The 25198-nt window shown below is 45.9% G+C and overlaps 1 protein-coding gene across 2 annotated transcripts in view; it reads left to right on the top strand.

The window, feature by feature from the left end:
* The window catches only part of SLC6A17 (solute carrier family 6 member 17), a 450753-nt gene that overhangs the window by 115941 nt on the left and 309614 nt on the right, over nucleotides 1-25198 (top strand). For both annotated transcript variants that reach the window (XM_089657075.1, XM_089657076.1), the window contains exon 4: nucleotides 23681-23807. In XM_089657075.1, the coding sequence (XP_089513201.1) occupies nucleotides 23681-23807 (127 nt within the window). The remainder of the gene's footprint in view (nucleotides 1-23680; nucleotides 23808-25198) is intronic.

Here is a 25198-nt window from a genome sequence, read left to right as displayed (position 1 = left end):
AGACGTCTGTATTCTTTAATATCTCTGACTAACCTAGTAACATTGGAAAGTCACTGAGCTAGTGTAATTTAAACCTTGCGTGTGTGAATGGCTTTGAAAAACAGGTGTTCAAGATGAACCATGGTATATTCATGGCTAAGAGGTCAGTAGGTCATGGGCTTCCCATCTCAGAATAGCGATCGGAATGCTATAAGAAGTTAAGAAAGAATATGTTTTTTCTAAAGAAAATCATGTCTAATCCATAATATAGTTAGATAATTATTTCATATAGTTAATTAGTTAACAATAGTGTGTTGATAAGTATAGTCTCAATTATTGTTGGTGATCATTGTCTTTATGTTGAAAGTTGTAAAAGAATAAGTTATGTGAAGCTTATGTATGAGTAGATCACATAACAGTCCAACAACGCGCTGTCAACAGCCCTTGACTCACTAGCGCCTTTAACCACACGCAACATCAGACCCCGACCGCTCCAGCCCTGGCAGATTGATCACACCAAAACCCTCAAACAACAAAGTCGTGCCCTGAAGCGACTATGGCGCAAAACCAAATCGCAACAAACCTTCACCCGCTACAAATCTGCCTTCCACACCTACACCTCCTCCCTCCACGCAGCCAAACAAGCCTACTTCCTGACCCTCATCAAGGCCCTCTCCTCCAATCCTCGCCGACTCTTCTCCACCTTCAACTCTCTACTCTCGCCACCCCCACCTCCACCCAGCACCTCACTCACTGCCCTTGAGATTGCCAATCACTTCAAAAACAAGATTGACACAATTTGCAAGGACATCGCCGCAACTCACACGCCCTCTCAACCTGTCCCCTCTCACACAGCTACCCCCTCATCCCCCCTCTCCCTCGTCACTGCTCAAACTCCCTCCAACACCGTTCCCCCTCACTCAGCTACCCCCTCATCACCCCTCTCCCTTGGCCCCACCACTGCTCTGACCTCCACTTCCACCCCACCCTTCATTCCTCAAACTGAAGCCCCCCCAACACTTCACACCTTTGACCTTACTACCATCGAGGAAGTCTCCAAGATTCTCTCTGATGCCCGCCTCACCACCTGCCCCCTCGACTCTATCCCCTCACAACTCCTACGACCTCCCTCCCCCTCCATCCTACGCTCCCTCACCCACATCTTTAATCTCTCCCTCTCCTCCGGCACTTTCCCCTCCCCTCTGAAACATGCACGCATCACCCCCTCCCTGGACCCCAATGACCCAAACAACCTCAGACCCATCTCCCTGCTCCCATTTACATCCAAACTCCTTGAGCGCCTAGTCTTCACCCGCCTATGCTCTCACCTCAATGACAACAACCTCCTCGACCCCCTACAGTCCGGCTTCCGTCCCCTACACTTCACCGAAACTGCTTTACTCAAACTCTCCAATGACCTGCTAACCGCCAAAGCTAATGGCCACTATTCAGTGCTCCTACTCCTTGACCTCTCTGCGGCCTTCGACACAGTCGACCACCCCCTCCTCCTCAAAAATCTACACTCCCTCGGCCTCAGAGATTCTGCTCTCTCCTGGCTCTCATCCTACCTGTCACAACGCTCTTTCAGCGTTACCTATAATGCTACCACCTCCCCCTCACTCCCTCAAGGCTCTGTCCTCGGGCCCCTTCTCTTCTCCATCTACGCCTCCTCTTTTGGCCAACTCATACACTCTCTCGGCTTCAACTACCACCTATGTGCCGACGACACACAAATCTATCTCTCAACCCCCCACCTCACCCCCTCAGTCTCTGCCTGAATCACACACCTACTGAGCGACATGTCTGACTGAATGTCACTCCACTTCCTTAAACTGAACCTCTCCAAGACCGAGTTTCTTGTCTTCCCCCCCCAGCCCGGACACCACCCCCCATTGACTTCTCCATCATGTCCAACAACACCACCATCAAACCCGCCCCACAGGCCAGAGTACTTAGTGTCATTCTGGACTCCAACCTATTCTTCCAGCCCCAAGCCCAATCTTTAACAAGCTCGTGCAGACTCCACCTCCTCAACATCGCCAAAACACGCACGTTCCTAACCCCAGAAACCACTAAACAGCTCATCCACTCCCTCATCATATCACGACTCAATTACTGCAACTCCCTCCTTACTGGACTGCCTCGCCGCTGGGTATCCCTGCTTCAGTCGACCCTGAATACGGCAGCCAGACTCATTCACCTTTCCAACCACTCCATCTCCGCCACCCCCCTCTGCCAATCCCTCCACTGGCTTCCGATTGCGCAACGGATCAAATTCAGAATCTTAACACTGACGTACAAAGCCGTCCACCACACTGCCCCGAACTACATCACTGACCTAATATCCAAGTACCACCCAACACGCACACTCCGCTCCTCACAAGACCTCCTTCTCTCTAGTTCCCTGGTCTCCTCCTCCCATACCCGCCTCCAGGACTTCTCCAGGGTGTCACCCATCCTCTGGAACTCCCTGCCCCAACCCATCAGATTATCACCTACTCTCCTCTCCTTTAGGCGCACCCTGAAAACCCATCTCTTCAGGGAAGCCTACCCCACCCCCTGCTAACTTGCCGACCTCCTCCACTCTTCCTACCACTCCATCGCCCACATCCTCCTGTGCCACCATTCCCTCCCTCCTAGATTGTAAGCTCGAAAGAGCAGGGCCCTCAATCCCCTCATGTTTTGCATTGTATTGTTATTGTTCTGTCACATGTTCTGTCCCCCTTTGTAATGTACAGCGCTGAGCCAACTATCGGCGCTTTATAAATACTGTATAATAATAATAATAATTGTAACAGTATCATGTATTTCTGTCGACTAAGAGGTTTGAAGAAAACGTCACACTAAGAATTACAAGTATAGAAGATTTACAAATAAGGCTCTTACATATTTAGCTAACACTGAATTAGGAAATAACTGTTTAGTGGGTTGGCTCTTTTTTGGTCTTTTAAAACCTATATAAGATGTGCCTTAGACATATAGCGGAGCTCACACACATATCGATACATTCTGCAGCTGACACTGACACTTGTTTTCTTAAGTCCTACAAAGCCTTGATACACCTGTTGTCTTCCCTGCCAAGACTGAAACACTTTTCTTAGAACAGGCAAGAAGCTAGATATTTTTCAAAGCTTATTTCTTTTCCATCAGCTACAACTTTGTTATATTTTTACTCTGTATTTTATTTTATCTTTTGTATTCATTTTATGTTGTTGCCAAGTGTGAATTAAATAAAAGTCACACTGTTTTAAATCAGCCAGGCGCTACAACACTTTACCTCAAACGCCTAAGAAAGACACTTAAATAATATGTGTCTCGATATTTAACATTTTGGCTTTATGGTTTTACACTATGGGATGTCCGTTTTTGTCTCTATTTTTATGCCAATACTCGCTTTACTGCCTGTGGAGGGGAGGAATTCTGATACTGCCTCTGTTGAGTTACACTGTTACCATTAGCAATGTGGTTTAAATCCTGTCATATAACATTGGTTACCACTAGCAACGCTGCATACCCCCTCCCCCGGGAAAGATTATTGGATTCATTACTACAGAGCACACTGGGATAGTCACAAACAAAGCGCATAAGACCATCCTAGAGATAGGTGGTCGCAGAATGACGAGTGCAAATCCATGCGGGGCACTGGTTTGAGCACAGTGGAATACCTGTCACTTTATGACGAAGTTCACAATCAAGCATATAGCACTTTTGCACCTTATTCTCATGAACTGGGACTGAATAAAATTATCAATATAATGTGTATTTAATATCACAATCACATATAGATTAAGTTTTTTTGTATGTGGGGTCCATATGGTATTTATTTACATAAGGATACCCAGTATGATTGTGTTTGACTGGTCAAAAAAAGATACAAATTGGTATCGTCATAGATGTAGCAAAGCTGCAGAGATACTAATCTAATTTACTGACGCGTTTCAGTGATTCCACTCCCTCAGGGAAAAGAAGAACTCTGCATCATCTACAAGATTAAACATATTTGTTTGGAACAGGTCTCATATCCATAACATATAATACCTTGTAATCTTTAGATATACTTACAGTGTATGTAAATGGATAATTGGTTAAAAGGCATAAATGCTTCAGAAATGTTGCCTCATTAAGCTGGTTGCTGAATGAACCGGGACAGCAGAACCCCCCCACAAAAGGCCTCGAATCACAAGGGCATCCCAGGTCACTGCAATAGATGACTATATGAGTAATTGAAAACATACTATATATCACACCAAGGTGTCATATTCGTTTGTAAAACAGGGGACCCACCATAAAGTGTATAGACCTCCAAGTCAGCACACACTACCTCAAAGTTGTATCTGATGGAAATTTGTAGGAGACACCCCCAAAGGAAAGAGGGAGGAGGAAATTCATAAGAGACACCCCCAAAGGAAAGAGGGAGGAGGTACAAGTCACTACGGCCACACCACGAAAAACTGCAATGAATGACTATAAATGTTAGTCATAAACACACGTACTGTGTCCAACAGCATATAATGTTAATTAACCCCCCCCCCCTGGCGGTATTCCCGAGTGTAGCTCGGGGTAAAGTCTCAGTACTAAAAGCAGTAACCCTGAGCTACACTCGGGATTACCTTGCAGCGGTGCTCCAGGATCCCTGTTTCACTTACCTTGTCCTGCGCTCCCGCAATGTCCCCCCCTGCAGCATCCCCTGCCCTGTTCTCAGGCCAATGCCGGGATCTGTCTTCCAGGTTACATTCTCTGCAAGCGTCGGTACGTACAGGGGATGGAACCGGCAAAAAGTTAAAAAATGTAACATTCACCAAATACACTAAAATCTGATAGTATAACATTACTGTATCAAACCATTTCACATACATTTTGTTCCTAGTGGTTTGTCCTGTGTCCTGCGTGCTTTTTTACTTTCTGCCTAGAAACTGAGAAATGTCCATGGTGTCCAAAAAATGTCCCTTTAGGTCAAAAGCAGTTTCAGACCAGCTACAGAACAGCAATAGTAAATTAGAACCACTTGCAATTGAGTGATGATGATTCGTGGGGAAATTCATCATCAGACACTGAAAACCATTTTGCTACTGAACTCAGCGATGTGCAAACTTTTTGCTCTATTTCAAATTTCAGTATTTTTGGTTTGATTTACATTATTAAATTACATTTATTATTGTATTATTAATTTTTCATGATTATTTATTATATAATAATTTATGCTATCGTGTTTCAAGTTTTATTATATTTTTCTACTTTTCTACTTTTATATGTGAGTGGGCAATTTTACCTTACTATTTGTTGATAATAAACGTGTTACACTATGGAGAATGTTTTGTGCTTATATTTTTGACGGTATGGTACTGTGGGGAGTGTGACCTGAGATTACTAGTGAACAAGGACCCTGTGCAACATCCTGGTCTGGACATGGCATTGTGGTGGGATTCATGAGGCGAGCTGGCCCTTGTGGTCGCTGCTTGGAGGTGAGGGGGCATTTCTGCCATTCAGGATTCCTATCACTCAGTTTGGAGATCACCTGTCACAAGCACCCACTTGTTTACTTGCATTTTTTAACTTTAAATGTGCACTTGTGCGTTGACATACAGTGCTTTCTGGACATTTATGGTCTTTGCATGTGCATTTAATACGGATTACATTATTTATTATTGTATTGGTCACCGTTGCTGTATCTTCCTCCATCTTCTTTTTAATTTTTGTTCATTTAACTGAACTCTTTTTGTCTTGGAAATTCGCTTTAACGAATTTCTCCTTACCGTGAGTACTCGCAGTTGGATGCGCAGAAATCCCCCATAAAGCTGTGCGAATCTCGCTTACCACGACTGCAGCCAAACTACACGATTCCTGCCCATCCAAATACTTTGGTTCTGTTGAATTTGTGGGTGATTGGAGCTCCGTTACCCTAGAATGATCACACGACACTCTAAGGCTGGTTGCAACTCACATAAGGGCCGGCTTTAGGCTCAGCTCTCTGTTTTTATTAAGAATACACACATGCCCCCCACATGAATAAAGTCAATCCCTCCCACCGAACAATACAATGGGGATTGCCTATACAGAGGATGTACATTCCAATTGGAGCATAGCCTTTGCTATTATCTATCACTGGTCCTCCCCCATGAGTCTTCTGAGGTCAGCAGACTTCCTCCCCTTCCCCCCTATGAGCCATCTGAGGTCATATTTCCTGTCCTACTAGCTTCTATTGGTATGTAAAATTCTCTGCACAAGCACTCCCTAAAAATATCAGTCTGTACCTGGATGGGCCCGATACGATCTTTATTAAAACACATCCATCCAAGATACAGTTTCAAGTTGGTAATGGGTTGTAAGATATGCATAAGCCTACACGTGGAGTTCACACCGCTTGCGCATTGCGTTATGAAGCCCACGTGGTACCATGCTGCTGATATGTGGATACAGGCCCACGGTCTACTGACAGCAGCATTCGCATGGAATGCCGTGGTGGTATACACGCCGGTCTATAAGCGCAGATCTGCCATCTCATCCATTACCAAGCTGAGTACTGTAATACATACATTGTACATGCGCATGGCCCAATTGCAGCCTTCAGAGCTTTAATTAAGCCACACGAGAGACATATGAATAACACGAATATATGACACATTTAAAGTTCGACCAACAATACAAAATTTCCATGACATTCCCTCCTGTTTTATCATATTCTCCTCGTGTCCCTTCTTGATCTTCTTCAGCTTGATGGGTGTAGTCTCAAACTTCAAAGAGTTCCTGTAGTTGTCCCTGAGAATAAAGCTCCACGGGGTACCTGAAACAACAAGACCCGACGCAGACTCGACGCAAACAGGCTTGATTGAAGCGATGATCCTCAAGAGCGTTGGAACCTTCACTACAGGAAGGCTCTTGCAAAAACCACAAACAGACTTGTGGTATGAATAAAGCTTGTGATCCCACGGTGGTCTGGGGAGATCCAGCAACAGATTCTCAAATTGCCCCTGCAGACGGGGCCACACAAGGCTGGTCTCGACCCAGACAGTTTTCCAAATCGCAGACACAAACCATGATGAGGTTTGAAGCTTGCTTGAAGGTCTTGGAGAATGTGGTCTTCAGAGAGATAAATTAGAGGGAAGCCAGGACGTAATCTGTAGAGAAGGTGGATGGTTGGTGAGGTCTTCCTCCGATCAGTGGTTGGAGTGGGATCCCAGGAGCGGGCATGGAGATGTGGTCGTCTGCCCGAGCTTGGTTTACACGGTCGATGAGGCAACAGGAACATCTCACCGCGGCATATAAAAGGCAGATGAAAAAGAGAAGCATCAGGATATACACTCCCACTTCCTTCAACCAAGATCCGATGGAGAACAGGAAATCTCCCAATCCTCCCAAACCCTTGAACGGATTCCAACCCTCACTAGCTATAGCTCTAGCTTTTCCCTGTAGTTCACTAACTTTGTCCATATGGGCCTGGACCTTGTCATCGGTGTCTTCTATCCAAGTACAACAATCCTCTCCGATGAACTCACAGAACCCCCCTTTGGCGGCTAAAAGATAATCGAGGGCCATCTTCTCCTGAAGCACTAAAATTCCCATCTGCCGTTGTTCTTGGGCAATTTCTCTGACAGCCTCTACGGTCTCGTTAAACATACTATCCACGATGACAGAAAAATTGTTCAGGCGCTTCATAAGTTCTATTCCCCATCCTGTCCATGAGGGGAACCAAGCCCATGCCTGGTCGCCCTCAGAGAACAGCTCCCTGCGAACTCTCCCTGCCATCCTTACCTTCTTGTGGACCATCAACTCTTCATGGTCCATCACTACATAGGATGCGGGGACTAGCTTTATGAGGGCACACGAACCTTTCGCGTTCTGGGGAAATGCTCTATAGGCTGCCGAACCACACAGAAAATAGTATGGACCTGTCAGAGCAGAACAGGAGGAGTTCCTCGTTCGGCCTCTGGTACTGAGCAACAGTTGCACAGACTGGGGGATTGCTCCCTCAGTCTGCACATCACATCCGTCCTTCCAACACACGTGGTCTGGTCGGTCAGTGTGGTTACTCAGAAAGGAAGTCTGGTTAGTCAGATTGACAGTTATACCTCCCTCGCAGGTGGTAATCCCAACAAACTTGTTACCTGTGCCAAAGCTGATGTTAAAGCACACCTGAGGGCTGCCTAGCTGCCCAGTTACCCATAATGGACTGGTGAGGGCCCTACAGGAGCTAGAGCTAATATTGGTGCTGAAACTGATGTTACCTGCTAAAAATGTGTCATTAAGTTCTACCGACAAATGTCTACGTGGGGGCTGACCAGGGGTCCCTTGCTTTTTCATGCCGACGCGGATGTCATATAGGGCATGAACAGCGGCCATTGCGGACATGTGATGACTGGGTGGGGGCTTTGAGCATACCCAACAGTTGGTTTTGTTGGCGGTTCTGGCTAAACGCAGGTGCATTTTAAATAAAAGGTTGGGGTATCTGCCGTCTTTTCCTCCGTTCACACACATGTATGACATACAAACAAAAAGAAAAAGGAAAATGACACCCCTCATTCTCTGGTGTAGCTGAAAAGCTTCTTGCAGTGGCTTGCGTGCACCCAGTTGTCTCGTCCCTCGAGTTTGAGTGAGGTAGGTGTCGTCAGCTGGACTTGGTATGGTCCGGTGAACCGTGGCTCGAGTCCGGTTCTTTGATGTTTCTTTAGGACGACCCAATCACCTGGCTCAATAGAAAGAACACCTGTTATTGTATTTGGATCGGGGAGCGATTCGCGAACCCGATGGTGTATCTTCTGCAGCTCCCGTTGCAGAGATTGCACATAACCTGTAAGCTGTGAATGCAAAGACGACAACTGTTGAGGAAAGTACAACCCTGTTTTGGGAGGTCCCCCAAACAACACCTCGTAGGGTGACAGCCCATGTGGTTGCCGAGGGGCATTCCGGATGGAATAGGGGGCAATGGGGAGACACTCAGGCCAAGGTTTTTTGGTATCGGCCATGATTTTGGAGATCCTGTTTTTAAGGATTCCGTTGAGACGTTCAACCTTACCGCTACTCTCGGGGTGATACGGGGTGTGTAGCCCTTGGTTGATGTGAAGGGCTTTACATACCTCTGCAAAGATCTGTCCAGTGAAGTGTGACCCCCTATCGGACTCGATGGTTTCAGGTAGACCCCAGCGGCACACAACCTCAGACAGGATTTTCTTCGCCGTGGTACTAGCGTTGGCACATGTGACGGGCCACGCTTCAGGCCAGCCTGAAAACATATCTACACAGACCAAGGCGTATTCGTACGGCCCACTCTTTGGTAACGAGATGTAATCGATCTGGATGCGTTGGAAGGGGCGTTCAGGTTTTGGTGAGTGCCTTTGGGGTATTACTACCGTTCTGCCAGGGTTGTGTAGGGCACAGACTAGGCAAGAAGCTGCAAAGGTAGCTGCAGCAGTACTGAACCCAGGTGCAATCCAATGCTCGTCTACCAACGCACACATAGCCGTCTTAGATTGGTGCCCAGGGTAGTGAGCCAAGTGGGCCATCATGGGGAAAAGGGACTTTGGCAAACACCATCTTTTGTTCAGGCACCAAATGTCATTCGACCCTTGGGAGGCTCCTGCTGCTGTCCATCTAGCCTTCTCCTGCAAACCCGCCTGCGATTGCAGTTTTTTAAACTCGTCTAACGAAACCTCTGAAGGGATGGCCAGCATCAGAACCCCCGTTTCCTGAACCAGTGCACCGGCCTTTGCGGACCGATCTGCCAAAGCGTTTCCACATGCCTCCACACTAGTCTCAGTGGTATGAGCTTTCACCTTAAGAACAGCAATCTCCCGTGGCAGGCCGAAGGCAATGAACAACCTGTCAATCAGTTCTGCATGCTTCACCGGTTTACCTGAACTTGTGAGAAATCCCCTCGCTTTCCAGATGGGACCAAAGTCATGTGCAATACCAAACGCGTACCTCGAATCCGTATAAACATTAATCCTCTGACCTTCATGTAACTCACATGCCCTGGCCAGTGCCCACAGCTCAGCTTCCTGAGCTGACATATGTGCGTTCAGAGAGCCCTTTTCCACAACGTCACTTTCCGTCGTGACCGCGTAACCAGTGTGTGGCTTACCGTCTTGGGTGTAGTACCTGGACCCATCGACAAAAAGATTTTTCGCTTCCGGTATTGGCGTTTCCTTCACTGGGCTGATCGCCGCTGACTCCAGTTCCATCAAAGAAATGCAGTTGTGTCCTTTGGAAGAGAGGTTAGTAGTGGACAAAGAAGACATGTTAGTAGAAGAGGTGTTAGTATTGTTAGTCGGGTTGCAAAATTCAGCACCGTCGTTGTTGTCCTCCCCCCCTTTCTCGTCTTCCAACACAGGAAGAAGAGAAGCTGGGTTAAGAATAGTGCATCGTTTGATAGAGAGGTTAGTAGGAGTTAGGAGGGCTACCTCGTATTTGGTCAATCTTGCTGCAGAGAGATGTTTAGTTTGGACCTGGTTTAGGATCTCTTGCACCGAGTGCGGAGTGTAGAGTGTGAGGGGTGAATCCAAAATGATGTCACCCACTTTTTGGACAAGGACAGCACAAGCAGCCACTGCCCTCACACAACCCGGGGACCCTTTGATGACTGGGTCCAGAGCGGTCGATAGGTACATGATGGGGCGGTATTTGGTTCCGTGAAGTTGGGTTAGTACTCCGGTTGCATGGCCCCGACTTTCATGACAGAAAAGGTAGAAAGGTAGGTCATAGTTGGGTAGACCTAGGGCTGGTGCTATTGAGAGTTCCTGAGTCAAATCTTGAAGAGTTGACCAGTCGTCATCTGACATTTGAAATGGTGTTTTGGATGTCAGCTCATACAGGGGACCAAGTTTGTCCGAGATGTTGGGGACCCAATCTCTGCAGTAGTTGATAAGGCCGAGGACGGCTCTCAGCTGACGGTGGTTTTTGGGTCTCTTTAGGTCTTGCAATGTCTGCACTCTTTGGGTTGTTAGGTGCCTGGTGCCCTGAGAAATACAATGCCCCAAGAAGATGACTTTTTCCTGGCAGAGTTGTAATTTCTCCTTGCTGGCCTTGTTGCCCGTTGACGCCAGATGGTTGAGTAATGAAACAGTATGTTGATAACAATCCTTTTTAGTGGGACAGCAGAGGAGCAAGTCATCAACATACTGTAACAACACCACCTCTGGATTCATTGGGGTCCACTGATCTAACACGATTTTCAGCTTGCAGCTGTATTCCGAGGGACTGGTTACTGCTCCCTGGGGGAGACGGGTCCAGGTAAGTTGTCGGCCCTGGAAGGAGAAGGCAAAAAGGTACTGACACTGGGGATCCAGGGGTACCGAGAAAAACGCGTTTGACAGATCAATGACGGTAAAAAATTTTGCATTGGGTGGTACGGTTGCCAGCAGGGTGTGTGGATTGGGCACCAAAGGGGCATCACTGATGATGATTTTGTTTACCGCTCTCAGGTCATGTACCAGCCGGTAGGTGGTCGGTTGACCAGGTGCTGTCTTTTTTGCTACTGGGAATAATGGTGTGTTACATGGCGACTGGGTTGGGGTGAGGACCTTTATCTGTAGATAATGGTCGATCTGGGTTTTTAGGCTGTCCATTTGAGCTACACTTAAAGGATATTGTGGTAGTTGTGGTAACACGCTTCCTGGTCTGATGTTGACTGTAGTTGGAGGTACCGGCAAGAGACCCACATCATATTTATCTGCTGCCCAAACTTTGGGGTCAACTTCAGCCAATACGTCCAACTCCAGACAATATGTAGCCTCGGTGAGATAAGGTAGGGCCAACAATGTGCACAGTCTTTCTTCCGACAGGGCACTACTCACCACAACACCCGATGGGGTGAACTCAATGACAGCTTGAATGTCTGACAAGATGTCCGCTCCCAAAAGATTGATGGGGACGTCATCTGAGACCAGCACTGACCTGACAGCCTCAGTGTGCAGACCTAACCTGAAATGGAGTGGTTTGGTGGACTGTAGAGACACTGTTTGACCTGTGAGACCTACCGTCGGTGTGTTTGCCCCTGAGAGGGGTACCTTGCCTTGGATGTCCTGTTTTCGCAAGACTGTTCTGGCTGCACCGGTGTCGATGAGGCAAGGGAGGGGATATTTTAATTCCTCGAGAAAAAGATGGATCTGGGCCGACACCGATTTGCCAACTTCCTATGAGGATTCATAGGAGTTACTTACCATGGTGGTCATAGGGGCGGGGGACTCATCAGGAATGAACTGCCACCGACCTTTAGGTAATTGGGGACAGCTCCTCCTCATGTGCCCCGTTTGGTGGCACTGGAAGCACCTGGGTGGGGGCCTATCCTTCCTGTGACCCAGATCCCTTGGTTTTTCGTGTGGGGTCTGGGACATAAGAACTTTGGCCTTGTCTTGTTTTCTTCTATCCATTTCCCTCTCTATTGCCGCAAGAGTGGAAAGGATAGCAGGGATAGACATCTCATTATATTCGGGTCGGGCCAGAACCAGCCTTTCCCGAATTTTAATATTGATGCCTTCCAAAAATTTGGCCCGCAACAGAATGTGCGTCGCGGTCACCTTTACCCCTTCAGTTGGAGCATCAGGTCCAACTTCCAGATCTGCATCCAGTGCCGTCTGCTTGAGACGGCGCCAGAAGCAGGCGCTTTCCTCATTAGGACCCTGGGTGAGCTTCATCATGTCCGTAGTAGAGGTAGCACCATACATTTCTGGAAGCTTTGCCTTTAGCTGTGTACAGAACTCTTTGCCCCCTGAAGTCATCTCCTCATGCGTGGTTATAGAGCACCCTGCAATCACTGTACTGGCCACTTCCATGCCCACCTTTGCCCGTAGGATCTGTGCACAATCTGACCCGCTCATACCATAGCTGAACTGGTTTTGTCCAAACATTCGAGCAAATCCTCTCGGATTGACTCGATAGTCCGGGAGCTCAGCCAGAATAGTGCGGATCTCTGCCGGGGTGAAAGGGACATGCCAAACTACCCGTTCCCCTAAAGTCCGTTCCCCCCGTGCATTGGGAGGACCTTCAAATTGCTGCACCCTGACTGGATAGGCCTCGGTCCGGGAAGAGTGCAAGGGCTGACCCAGCTTCATCGGTGGGCTTAGATTAACCACCTCGCTTACTGCACCTTCAGGTTTGAGGTCCCTCAGATCAGGGTATAGCTGGGGGGCAGGGGTCTGATCAGTGGTTCGTAGCGCTTTGATGCAATCCGCCCTGTTTTTTAACCGGGTGTCTATTCCCCTTGATTCACAGATAGTCTGCAAATCGGTTGTTGAGTAGGCTTCATAGTTGGAAACAGAAGGAGCTGGGGTGAAGCAGGGAGAAGGGAGAGGTAGAGGCAGAGGCTGAGGCATAGAGACAGAAGACACAGAAGGTACATCAAGAGTGACGTCACTAACAGAAGAGACAGGTGCAGTTATACTTATCTCAGCCACTGTTGGTTGTTGGGGGACCCCAGCAGACCCTGATCCTGCCTTCCTTAGTAGAGTCAGCCCTGAAAGAGCTTCTTCCACCTCTGACACTGGATCCTCCTGTTTTATTCCCTCTGGAGGCCAGGTATACATCACCTGGTTCTTCCGGACAGACACCAGTTTATGTATGCCTTGCTTCCCTAATCGGATTGACCTGTGAAGCCATAGCTGTGCGATCTCTAGTTCTGACGCCTGCATCCGTGGTCCAAATTCAGAGATGAATTTTTCCCACCTCCATGCGTCAAATGTACCTTCCCGGGGAATTTCCCATCTGGTACCCTTCGACCATTTATTCCACCTTTTGAGGGGTTCTGTAGACTTCCCCCCCAAACTCACCTTCATCAGTTGTGCAGCTGTCCTTACCCTGAAGAGGGCTGGTTCCCCCTCTCTCTTCATGGACTGACTACTGCCCATCGTGACTAGTCACTGGTATATATCCCGCGTCCGGGTACCTGTTTACCCCCTGGAGCACTCGGTGGGATCCTACCGAGAGGCCTGATTCCACCACTTTCCCAGCACAGCGTAATTTATGTGATACTTATCGATCACCCGAAGCGCATCAAGTGGCGGTCAGACTGAGAGCACACCTCCCACTCCCACAGCGCAATTTGTGTGATCCTGACCACCCGAAGTGTTTGTGGTAACCAGGCTAAGTGTTATACTTACCTGGACCGCCCACTCGCACAGCGTAATTTATGTGGTTCTCATCACCCACTGTGTTTGGCAGGCCACACCGCACAATGATGAAAGTGGCTTTTCTCTCCCTGCACACAGTAGCTAACACAAGTCAAAACAAAAAGAGGGGTTCTTGGATGTTACTTAGGGGTCACTGGTTGGGCAGAAACCTACTAACTGACCTTTAGGAAATTTGTGTAAAGAAAAAAACTTTCCTAATACACACAGAAAAACCCTTTTTCAACCTGAAAAACTGTTAAAAAGGACAAAGTGGATCCTTATGAAAAACACGGGACGTTTCACAGTAAAACAATTACACAGAGGTAAACCGAAAAACTGCGCCAAAAGTAACCTTGTTGCTGACTCAAAAATCACTCCTATCAGCACCGCTAAACGATCCACGTTATACACGCAATCTTTACTGCAACCACCTAGAACCGTTTACACAAAAAGTCTGCTGGACGTGAAACACGCGACACAGCAGCTTAAAACAAACCCGCTTTACAATAAGGAACTACTTTTAACAGGAAAAACACAAGAAAAACATAATCACTATACAAGAAATCTATGTGCAAAAACCCAGACTACACCGCGCTCACTAAATGTGGAACACGTGAGGGGAAAACTCGCTTAATACACTTTAAATTGGCTGGCAATACGCAAATTTAAAGCTAAAAGCAAACAAATGAAACTGTAAAAAATTTGGATTAAAAACACAATATGGGTCAAATGCATATAGGAAACTTCATGCACATTGCATAGAGATTACTGCACATTTGGTAGCCAACAAAATGGCCACCAAACAAAAGGAGTCCATGTGGTTTAGTCAAGAAAATGACCCCCCACAGAGAAACACATGGTAGACTCTAGCCTCAAAATTGCCTCTTACATAAAACAGACTTTTAGACAGAACATACACTGGACAATTACACAACAATATGAAGTACACATACAACACAATTTGGGCACAATCACAGAACGGACATAAAACACCAACATATCACACTAACATGCACATGTAACAGAAAGGACCCCCTGCTGCATGCTTGCTGGGAGCAGTAGTACCACAAAACATTGTACAGATCACATACACATAGAGATCTTACAACAGTTAACAATTAACCTAAGCCTTTCAGCACTGTAATAAATACCTCACGTGGAGGGGGTAAAGCAATCACCACAGTACCTACAGCCCACAAATACTTACCTAACACTATGCAACAACTTTTACCCACTAAAACATATACCCGTTTAATTTTTGGTTGGAAGATTTTTAAACTTGACCAAATCCAGCCAACCAAACCCACCCCTCTGCTGCTCTCCGCAGAGACAAACCCTTGTCTTTCACCCACAAATCAAGAGTTTAGGACAAAAAACGAGGTCCTTGTTAAGCGGTATTTCTTGTTAGCTAACAGAGAGCGAAATCAGCCACACGAACACGCAAAAAGCGATCCTCTTAATGGCAGAGAGACCTGAAATGTGCCGGCATACTTTTTGCTAGTTCATGATGGCCATTCCCCCCTCGTTCTAGGTTAGCTACGCAAGAATACGCGTTAGTATCCACCAGGCTCGCCAAACTGTCTTGGAAATTCGCTTTAACGAATTTCTCCTTACCGTGAGTACTCGCAGTTGGTTGCGCAGAAATCCCCCATAAAGCTGTGCGAATCTCGCTTACCACGACTGCAGCCAAACTACACGATTCCTGCCCATCCAAATACTTTGGTTCTGTTGAATTTGTGGGTGATTGGAGCTCCGTTACCCTAGAATGATCACACGACACTCTAAGGCTGGTTGCAACTCACATAAGGGCCGGCTTTAGGCTCAGCTATCTGTTTTTATTAAGAATACACACATGCCCCCCACATGAATAAAGTCAATCCCTCCCACCGAACAATACAATGGGGATTGCCTATACAGAGGATGTACATTCCAATTGGAGCATAGCCTTTGCTATTATCTATCACTGGTCCTCCCCCATGAGTCTTCTGAGGTCAGCAGACTTCCTCCCCTTCCCCCCTATGAGCCATCTGAGGTCATATTTCCTGTCCTACTAGCTTCTATTGGTATGTAAAATTCTCTGCACAAGCACTCCCTAAAAATATCAGTCTGTACCTGGATGGGCCCGATACGATCTTTATTAAAACACATCCATCCAAGATACAGTTTCAAGTTGGTAATGGGTTGTAAGATATGCATAAGCCTACACGTGGAGTTCACACCGCTTGCGCATTGCGTTATGAAGCCCACGTGGTACCATGCTGCTGATATGTGGATACAGGCCCACGGTCTACTGACAGCAGCATTCGCATGGAATGCCGTGGTGGTATACACGCCGGTCTATAAGCGCAGATCTGCCATCTCATCCATTACCAAGCTGAGTACTGTAATACATACATTGTACATGCGCATGGCCCAATTGCAGCCTTCAGAGCTTTAATTAAGCCACACGAGAGACATATGAATAACACGAATATATGACACATTTAAAGTTCGACCAACAATACAAAATTTCCATGACATTTTCTAATTCAATAATGTCTCTTCTGAGGATTGGTGACCAAAACTGAACTATGTATTTTTTTTTTCATCTTTATTCAGATTTTAAATTTTTATTTGCACAAAATTACAAAAGAAAATATACAAAATCCCGATAAAAGGGAACCAGGCAGAACCAACAAATGAAAGAACAAATCAACAGGCAAATAAGCAGAGGAAAGCTTGTCATTCACAAGTGAGATACATCATATTCAGACATATACAGAAGAAAATTCAGGACTGGAGACCTCAACTCCGTCCCAAAGTGGCACATATAAGGGTTATGGTAACAGAAAGTATCCTTCACATGATCCAAAATACATCAACATCAAGCAGATTCCCAAAGATCAGAACAGAGATACTTAATGTGAATCTAGGGGGATAGAGACTTGGATGAATGACGACTCCTTCATTTGTCCGACAGGTGTAAGAGTCCTTAGGTTGGGGGGGATCATTTCCCTTAGTAGATGTGGGGTCAGAGACCTTCAAGCGACCTAGGGTATTAGCCAGGTTAAATTTAGCATACCAGGCAGTGAATTGGAATGTAACCATAAGTTGATTTATTTCCTGTCAGGAAAACAAATGTTCAATGAAGGCCCTCCAACGTGTGAAAAAACGTTTGGTGGGGCCAAAATTTTGGACCAGGGTATCCAATTTTTCCAGGTATAAAAGTGATTTCAGATCTTTCTTGACAGAGGATAAGGTAGGACTGTGAGGGGATATCCAGGCCCTTAGTAACACTCTTCGAGCAGACAAAAGACACAAATGAACCCAGGGGATAAAGGTTTGGGTCGGTCCGTGCTTTGTCGGGTGGTAGTTATGAGTATCAGGGCCCTAAAGAGAAATAGTAGCGGGACATGTATACAAGTGATGCCATAAATATAGTTAACAATCATGATCCAGTAGGTTTGAATAGGTGCACAAAGCCAAAATCTGTGGAAAATGGTGGGCCTATTGGCTCCGCATCAAGAACATACTGCTAGAGTTGGGGATGAGCCATTCATCAATGCTGGAATGAAAGCTCTATGAATAAGTTTGAATTGAGTTTGCCTCCATTGTTCATTAATAATGATCTTACGGATCAAGGTATAACCCTTCAAAAGCATGAAGGGGTCATCCAGCTCTGGAATGTCCTTGGACCAGCCTTGAAATAATGCGTCGCATAGTGAGAGTGACTGGCAACACAAAAGCTGTGAATATAGAGAGGATATAGAGTACTGATTGCGTTTTTAGTGCACGATCTATCAGCGGGCAGGCGAGATCCATCCTGCCTCCCTGCAATTGTGACTGTAGAAAATTGGCCAATTGCATGTAGGTGATGCGGTAGAAGGTGGAACCGTTTGGATATTTCCATAAAAGGGCGAACAGTGCAGGATCTAGAATTCCAGAGGGAGGTAACAACATGCAGCCCCTTAGTCACCCATGTGACGAAGGCCTCGTGGGCCATACCGGGAGGAAACGGAGGATTACACAGGATTGGGAGATGGATAGAGATAGTAGAGGAGACGCCCATCAGCTTGCAGGTTGCTCGCCACGCTATCACCGTATCACGAACAAGAGAGTTATGCTTCAGTTTGGGGGGTAGCATTTTAAGGGAAGTATGCAGGACCGCCGATAAATTAAAGGGGTAAACCAGGGCTGACTCAAGCGCGTAATTGGAGTACATAGATTTATAGGACAACCAGTCTAGTCCCTGTCGAATAAGGCAGGCCAGATTATAGAAGCGGATATTGGGGAGGCCCATTCCGCCATCACCTTTCGGCAGATAAAGCTTGTGGAGTGCAATCCTGGATCGTATGGAGTGCCACAGAAAAGTTTAGAATGATTTATATAGGGATTGAATATCTTTATGCTTCAGCAATAAAGGCAAGTTTGCAGTGGGTATAAAAGTCTTGCGAATGATACCATTTTGAAGAGATGACACCTGCCGAAAAGTGATAGGGGAAGGGTAGACCATTTATCCAATTCCCGATTAATCTTCTCAAAAATGGGGAGAAAGTTGAGCCAATATAGAGACGTTGGATCCTTCCCTATTTGGATATCCAAATCGGTGTTATGATGGGAGGCTAACTGAAGCTGGGAGGATGTAATCCAGGATCTAGAATGATATGGGGTATGTGGGAGAATTTCACTTTTGGTGAAGTTTATGCGTAGACCAGAACAAAGCTGGAAGGTGGTGAATAGATCCTGAATAACGGGAAGGTCAGTGGATATCGCAGAAGAAAAGATGAGAATGTCATCCGCAAAATAAAGCAACTTTCATGGTTGCACTGCCAATTGTAATTCCGGAAAGAAGTGGGTGAGAATTGAGCACTCTGGAAAGAGGTTCAATGGCCAAGTTGAACGGGAGAGGGGGCAGCCATGGCGAATTCCCTTTTTAGACGAATATGTTCCGATACTGTACTGAGTGATTAACCTAGCCGTAGGAGAGGAATACATGGAGAGAAATAAATGTGTGATGGGGCATTGAAAACTGAATTTCCTCAAGACGAAGAAGAGCCAGTGGAGATTAACCTCCCTAGCGGTCTGATTATGTCAGTATTTTTGTGCTCAAAGTGGTACATTATTTTCAATGGAAATATGTTTTTTTTTTATTGTAGGCCTGTAATTCTTAGGAATAACTCACTGAAATCTGTCCGAACAAGAGTCTAGTAAACATCCTGGGTATGATAAAATTTGAAACATGAAATCATAAATTATAATAAATATAAAAAAAGAATATAATACATTTTATTCAATAATGTAATCAAACGAAAAACACTGAAATTTGAAATAGAGCGCCACGTTTGCACATCACTGAGCTTAGTCGCAAAATCGTTTTCAGTATATGACAAATTTCCCCACGAATCATTATCATTCAATTCTGCAAGTGGTTCTAATTTACTATCACTGTTCTCTAGCTGGTCTAAAACTGCTTTTTGGACACCATGGACGTTTTTCAGTTTCCAGGCAGAAAGGATGGTAAAAATGCAGACAGGGCACTGGACAAAGCACTAGGGACAAAATGTTTGTGAAATGGTTTGATACAGTAATGTAATACTATCAGATTTTAGTGTATTCAGTGAATGTAAAAGTTTTACATTTTTTAAATTCCCGCTGGGAACCGCGGGGATCCCCCGTACGTCCCGATGCTCGCAGGGAACGGAAGACTGATGCCGGCATCGGCCTGAGGACATGGCCGGGGACGCTGCAGGGGGGAATTTGCGGGAGCGCAGGACAAAGTAAGCGCTGGAGGGATCCCAGACCAACGCTGCAGTGTATTCCCGAGTGTAGGTCAGGGTTACCGCTTCTGGTACTAAAAGTTAACCCCGAGCTACACTTGGGAATACCGCCAGGGAGGTTAATGTTATCGAAAGCTTTTTCCGCGTCAAGAGACAGAATGGCCATATCTTTATCAGAGTGAAGCTTAGCCTTTTCCAGCGCCATAATGACTTTGCGGATATTTAGAACTGCTGATCTACCTTTTGACAAACTCTGCCTGGGAGTATATTTGCCAGACGTGATGCGACTATTTTGGAAAAGATCTTAGCATCCACATTAATAAGCGAGATAGGGCAATATGAGCCAGGGAGAGTGGGGCCTTTTTTCCCTTTTTGGCCAGCAACTTTACAAAAGCTGTGGAACCCATAGGGAGGTAAGGGCCACCCTGCCATATATTTTATACTTGCAACAGGGTATGATGAACATATTCACGGGACATTTTGTAGAATTCAGATGAATAGCCATCTGAGCCAGGGGCCTTACAGTTAGGTTAGTAATGGTCTCCAGGAGCTCTTCCGAAGAGATAGGTGCGTTCAGCGCATCTAATTGAGATTGGGAAAGACTGGGTAAGTGAAGAGATTGCAGGAATGGTTCTGATTTTTCCATATCCACCTGTTCCTCAGAGTACAGCTGTTGGTAGAAATTTGTCAATAAAGAGGATATTTCGTGTGATGAGGTCGTCAGATTTCCATGAGGGTCCTTTAATATGGGTAGGAGCATAGAGGCCATGACAAAGGTTGGCCAAAAGTTTTCCGGCCTTATTGCCGTATTTATGGAATTGCATGGAGCGATGAGATGTTTTAATTCGTTCCCTTTGTTCGACCCATAAATCAAAATTTCTCTTAGCTTCCTGCCATTTCTGTTTCATTTCCGTGGATCTATTCTGTTCTAATTGGGCCTTCCGAAGAGTTGTTTCAGCCAATCAGATCTTGTCCAAGGAGTGCCGCTTATACTAGGAAACATTCGCTATAATTTTAGCCCGTAGGACTGCCTTGGCCACTTCCCAAAATAAAATGGGGTCAGTAGCATGTTCTGCATTGGTGAGGGTCATAGTCATTCCAAGCATTGAGTACCATATGGCAAAAGTCCTCATTGTCCGTGAGGCAGGAGGGGTGGGTTACCGCTAGGTTGGAGATTGGCATGTGTGACCACAACCGGGCTGTGATCCGAGATGGCTATTTCCAAGATCTCTGAGTATCTCACCATAGGTAAAAAAGAGGAGGCGCAGAATACATAGTCAATACAGGACAAGGTATCGTGCAGAGGCGAGGTGAATTCCCGATCAGCCGGGTGAGAAAGGCACCATACATCCGCCATGTGCAGATGGGATACAGTGTTCGCTAAGTGTGAGGAGGTGTGAGTGCAGCTGGAGATCACTTTAGATCCTGTGGATCATGAAGTTCTGTCCTCAATAGGATGCATTAGACTATTAAAATACCCTACCATCAAATGGAGGTGTTCAGGGAAGAGTAAGGCCCATAGAGTAAGATCCTGGAAAAATGGAATACCTGGGGAGTTAACAGCATAGATATTAGTAATTGCTATGTCTTTGGATGCTACAGATAAATGTGCGGTGAGTTTACGCCCCTCTTGGTCTCTATCGAGTGAACAGTGTAGGACAAATGTTTATTGAAAAGGATGGTCACTCCTGCCCTGTGATTCGTGGCTGTTGAACCAATAACCAACCTCCCCTACCCAGAGTTTCTTAAGACTGTGAAGGTCAGATTCTAAAAGGTGTGCCTCTTGTAGAAGGGCAGTGTCAGCGTTTTAAGTGACGTAAGATTTCCCGGAGAGCCTAGGCCTTTAACGTTCCAGGAGATGACCCGCATGACTCCGTAGGGATCAGGTGAGTGATATATCAAAACAGTGCTCTCCGGCAAAAGGATGAAAGACAAAAAAGGATGAGCTCACCTGAAAAAAAAAAGAAATCTATATATATATAAACAAAAACCACTAAGAGTCACAGGCCTGGTCCCTGCCTCCGAGCAGGGAACAGAAAGTGCAATAGCCAGCTGTTAATTAGAGACAGTATCACAATGGGTAAACTAATATATGAACAGAGACAAAGCAAATCAAGATGAAAAACAAAAACTTAGGAAACCCAGAAATGTCTAAGGACTTAACTTTTATCTGTGTGAGGTACACTCCACAGTCAGAATGTCCAGCTTCCAAACCCCTGCGTGAAAAAGGGACTCGCAATAGTGAGCCATTTAGGGGTCCAGAGGGGTTGCCTTGTGGGATGTGAGAGGAGCACTCCGCCTTAGGTTATAGAAGCTGGCCACCCCGAACGAAAGCTGGGAGCGTGGTTTAAAACCAATGCGACAGGATATGGAAACTGAATAGGGTGCGCAGACCCAAAACATACATGAAAACCAGAGGAAGATACCCTCCCTGAGAAACGCATACAACATGACGAGTATACAGTATATATAAAAAACAGCATAGTGTCCACGTTTAGATGGGTGCGTCGCTGGGCTGCTTAGATGCTTGGCTGAGGTACTTCCCACAGATGGGACGTCGGTGATGGTCTTGTCCATAGCATGGTTAGAAGACAGGTCACCGGCTAGCAGAGATTCTACATTTTGTTTAGCCGCCTCAGCAGAGTTAAACGATAGCTGACGCTCCGTAGGCATAACACCGCCAGATAGGCCAAAGAAAACCGTGGATTACGGTGAAGTATGGAGCAGGTTGAGGAAAAAGATTTGCGTAGTTTCGACACTTCTACAGAGTTATCAGCAAAAAGCAGCAATTTGTGGTTGTCCATGGTAAATGTCCCACCTTTGCGTTGGTATTGCAAAATAACGTGTTTATCAGCATAATTGAGGTACCTGAAAATTACTGGTCTGGGTCAGGGTCTTGTGGCGGTCCCACCCGATGAGCCGTTTCCACAACACAAGGATAGCATAGGCCTAGGGCCTCAGGGATGCGATGGCTGCAGAGTTCCATCAAAGAGGATGGTTTATTGCTTTCAGGTAGACCAATAATGCACAGGTTGTTCCTACGAGATCTGTTCTCCAAATCCTCTAATTTGTCAAGAACGGATTGCGGTATGTTACCCAGTGCAATAAGTGTATTATTTACCTGATGCAATTGCTTCTCTATGGATAAAGTGTGCCGTTCTGCTTCCTCCAGCCTATGGATCTGACTATGAAATTCCTGCCGCAGCTGTTCCATACCTTGTGTGAATGCAGCCAAAGTTTGTGATCTACAAGCAGCCCCAGATCCTCACTGCTTCTCCAGGGGAGCCCCTCCTAATGTGTATTTTTGCATGTCTACTTTTTGCACCCTAGTGCATAACCTTACATTTCTCAGTATTGAACCTTTTCTGCCATGTAGCTGCCCAACCCACATTTGTTCAAGGTATTCCTGTAATGGTACTGCGCTGAAGTTATTTTCCTGCATAATTTAGTATCAGCAATCATTGAGCTCTTGACTTCAAGCTCTATATCTTTAATAAATAATTTAAACATAATTAACCCTAAGAGAAAACCTTGTTATGCTTTTCTATCCTTCACTATTTAATGAGTCACTGACCTGGAACAAGTGTGTGTTTATCTGTTGTTGGGGTGCCTAATGTGCTTTAGTGATTACCTATGTAGTGAAACATGGATAACTATGGTATCCATCAAACTTGCAGCTTCAAAAACATGTTACCCCTATCCATTCATTACTCCGGTCTTATGCATTGGACCACAATATCTGAGATGGTTTACATAAAATGTTCAGAGCATCTGCAGATTAAAAATAGTGGAATAGTATGGCAACCGGATTCTAGATTAATTACTTATGGTGATGTTTTTTTTTCCTAGGTTTGCTTCTTTGTGGGCCTGTATTATAATGTCATCATTGGATGGAGCATATTCTACTTTTTCCAGTCATTCCAGTATCCACTACCTTGGAATGAATGTCCACTTGTGAAAAATGGAACTGTAAACAGTAAGTAGCCTTATTAGAAAATGTTTGCAAAACATAAGTGAGTGTGTGTATGTGAATATATATATATATATATATATATATCAATCTGGTCAGTTAAGTAGCAGAGGGGGTTGTTAATCAGTTTCAGCTGCTTTGGTGTTAATGAAATTAACAGGTGCACTAGATGTGCAACCATGAGACAACCCCCAAAACAGGAATAGTTTTACAGGTGGAGGTCACTGACATTTTTTTCCCTACTCATCTTTTCTGTCTGTTTTATACTAGTTTTGCATTTGGCTAGGGTCAGTGTCACTACTGGTAGCATGAGGCGATACGTGGACCCTACAGAGGTTGGATGGACAGTCCAACTCCTCCAGGATGGCACATCAATACATGCCATCACCAGAAGGTTTCCTGTGTCTCCCAGCACAGTCTCAAAAGCATGGAGGAGATTTCAGGAGACAGGGAGTTACTCTAGTAGAGCTGGACAGGGCCGTAGAAGGTCCTTAACTCATCAGCAGGACCGGTATTTGCTCCTTTGTGCAAGAAGGAACAGGATGACCACTGCTAGAGACCTACAAAATGACCTCTTGCAGGCCACTGGTGTGACTGTCTCTGACCAAACTATCAGAAAAAGACTTCATGAGGGTGGCCTGAGGGCCTGACGTCCTCTAGGGGACCCTGTGCTCACTGCCCAGCACCATAGAGCATGAGTGGCATTTGCCATTGAACACCAGAATTGGCAGGTCCGCCACTGGCGCCCTCTGCTTTTCACAGATGAGAGCAGGTTCACCGAGCATGTGACAGACGTGAAAGGGTCTGGTGAAGCAGTTATGCTGCCTGTAACATCGTTCAGCTTGACCGTTTTGGTGGTTGGTCAGTGATGGTCTGGGGAGGCATATCCATGGAGGGATGCACGCACAGGCTAGACAAAGGCACCCTGACTGCCATTAGGTATCAGGATAAAATCCTTGGACCCATTGTCAGACCCTATGCTGGTACAGTGGGTCCTGGGTTCCTCCTAGTGCACGACAATGCCCAATGCCCAGCCTCATGTGGCAAGAGTATGCAGGTAGTTCCTGGAGGATGAAGGAATTGATAGGATTGAATGACCCCCATGCTCACCTGTCCTAAATCCAGTAGAACACCTCTGCGATATCATGTTTCCATACATCCAACGCTGCCAGGTTGCACCTCAGACTGTCCAGGAGCTCAGTGATGCCCTGGTTCAGATCTGGGAGGAAATACCCCAGGACACCATCCGTCATCTCATTAGGAGTATGCCCTGATGTTGAGTACCATTTTGAGTTGCTGCAATGAAATTTCAGAAAAATGGACTAGTCTTTTGCATAATTTTTTTACTTTGATTTTCGGGATGTCTTTGAATTCAGTCCTCTGTAGGTTGATCATTT

Source organism: Staurois parvus, unplaced genomic scaffold (genome assembly GCF_062004578.1).
Source record: "Staurois parvus isolate SC_StPar_1 unplaced genomic scaffold, SC_StPar_1.0 ptg000961l, whole genome shotgun sequence".
In the NCBI taxonomy this organism is placed as follows: Eukaryota; Metazoa; Chordata; class Amphibia; order Anura; family Ranidae; genus Staurois; species Staurois parvus.
Note: the sequence above shows the minus strand (reverse complement) of the source record. Positions and strands in the feature narration are given on the sequence as shown.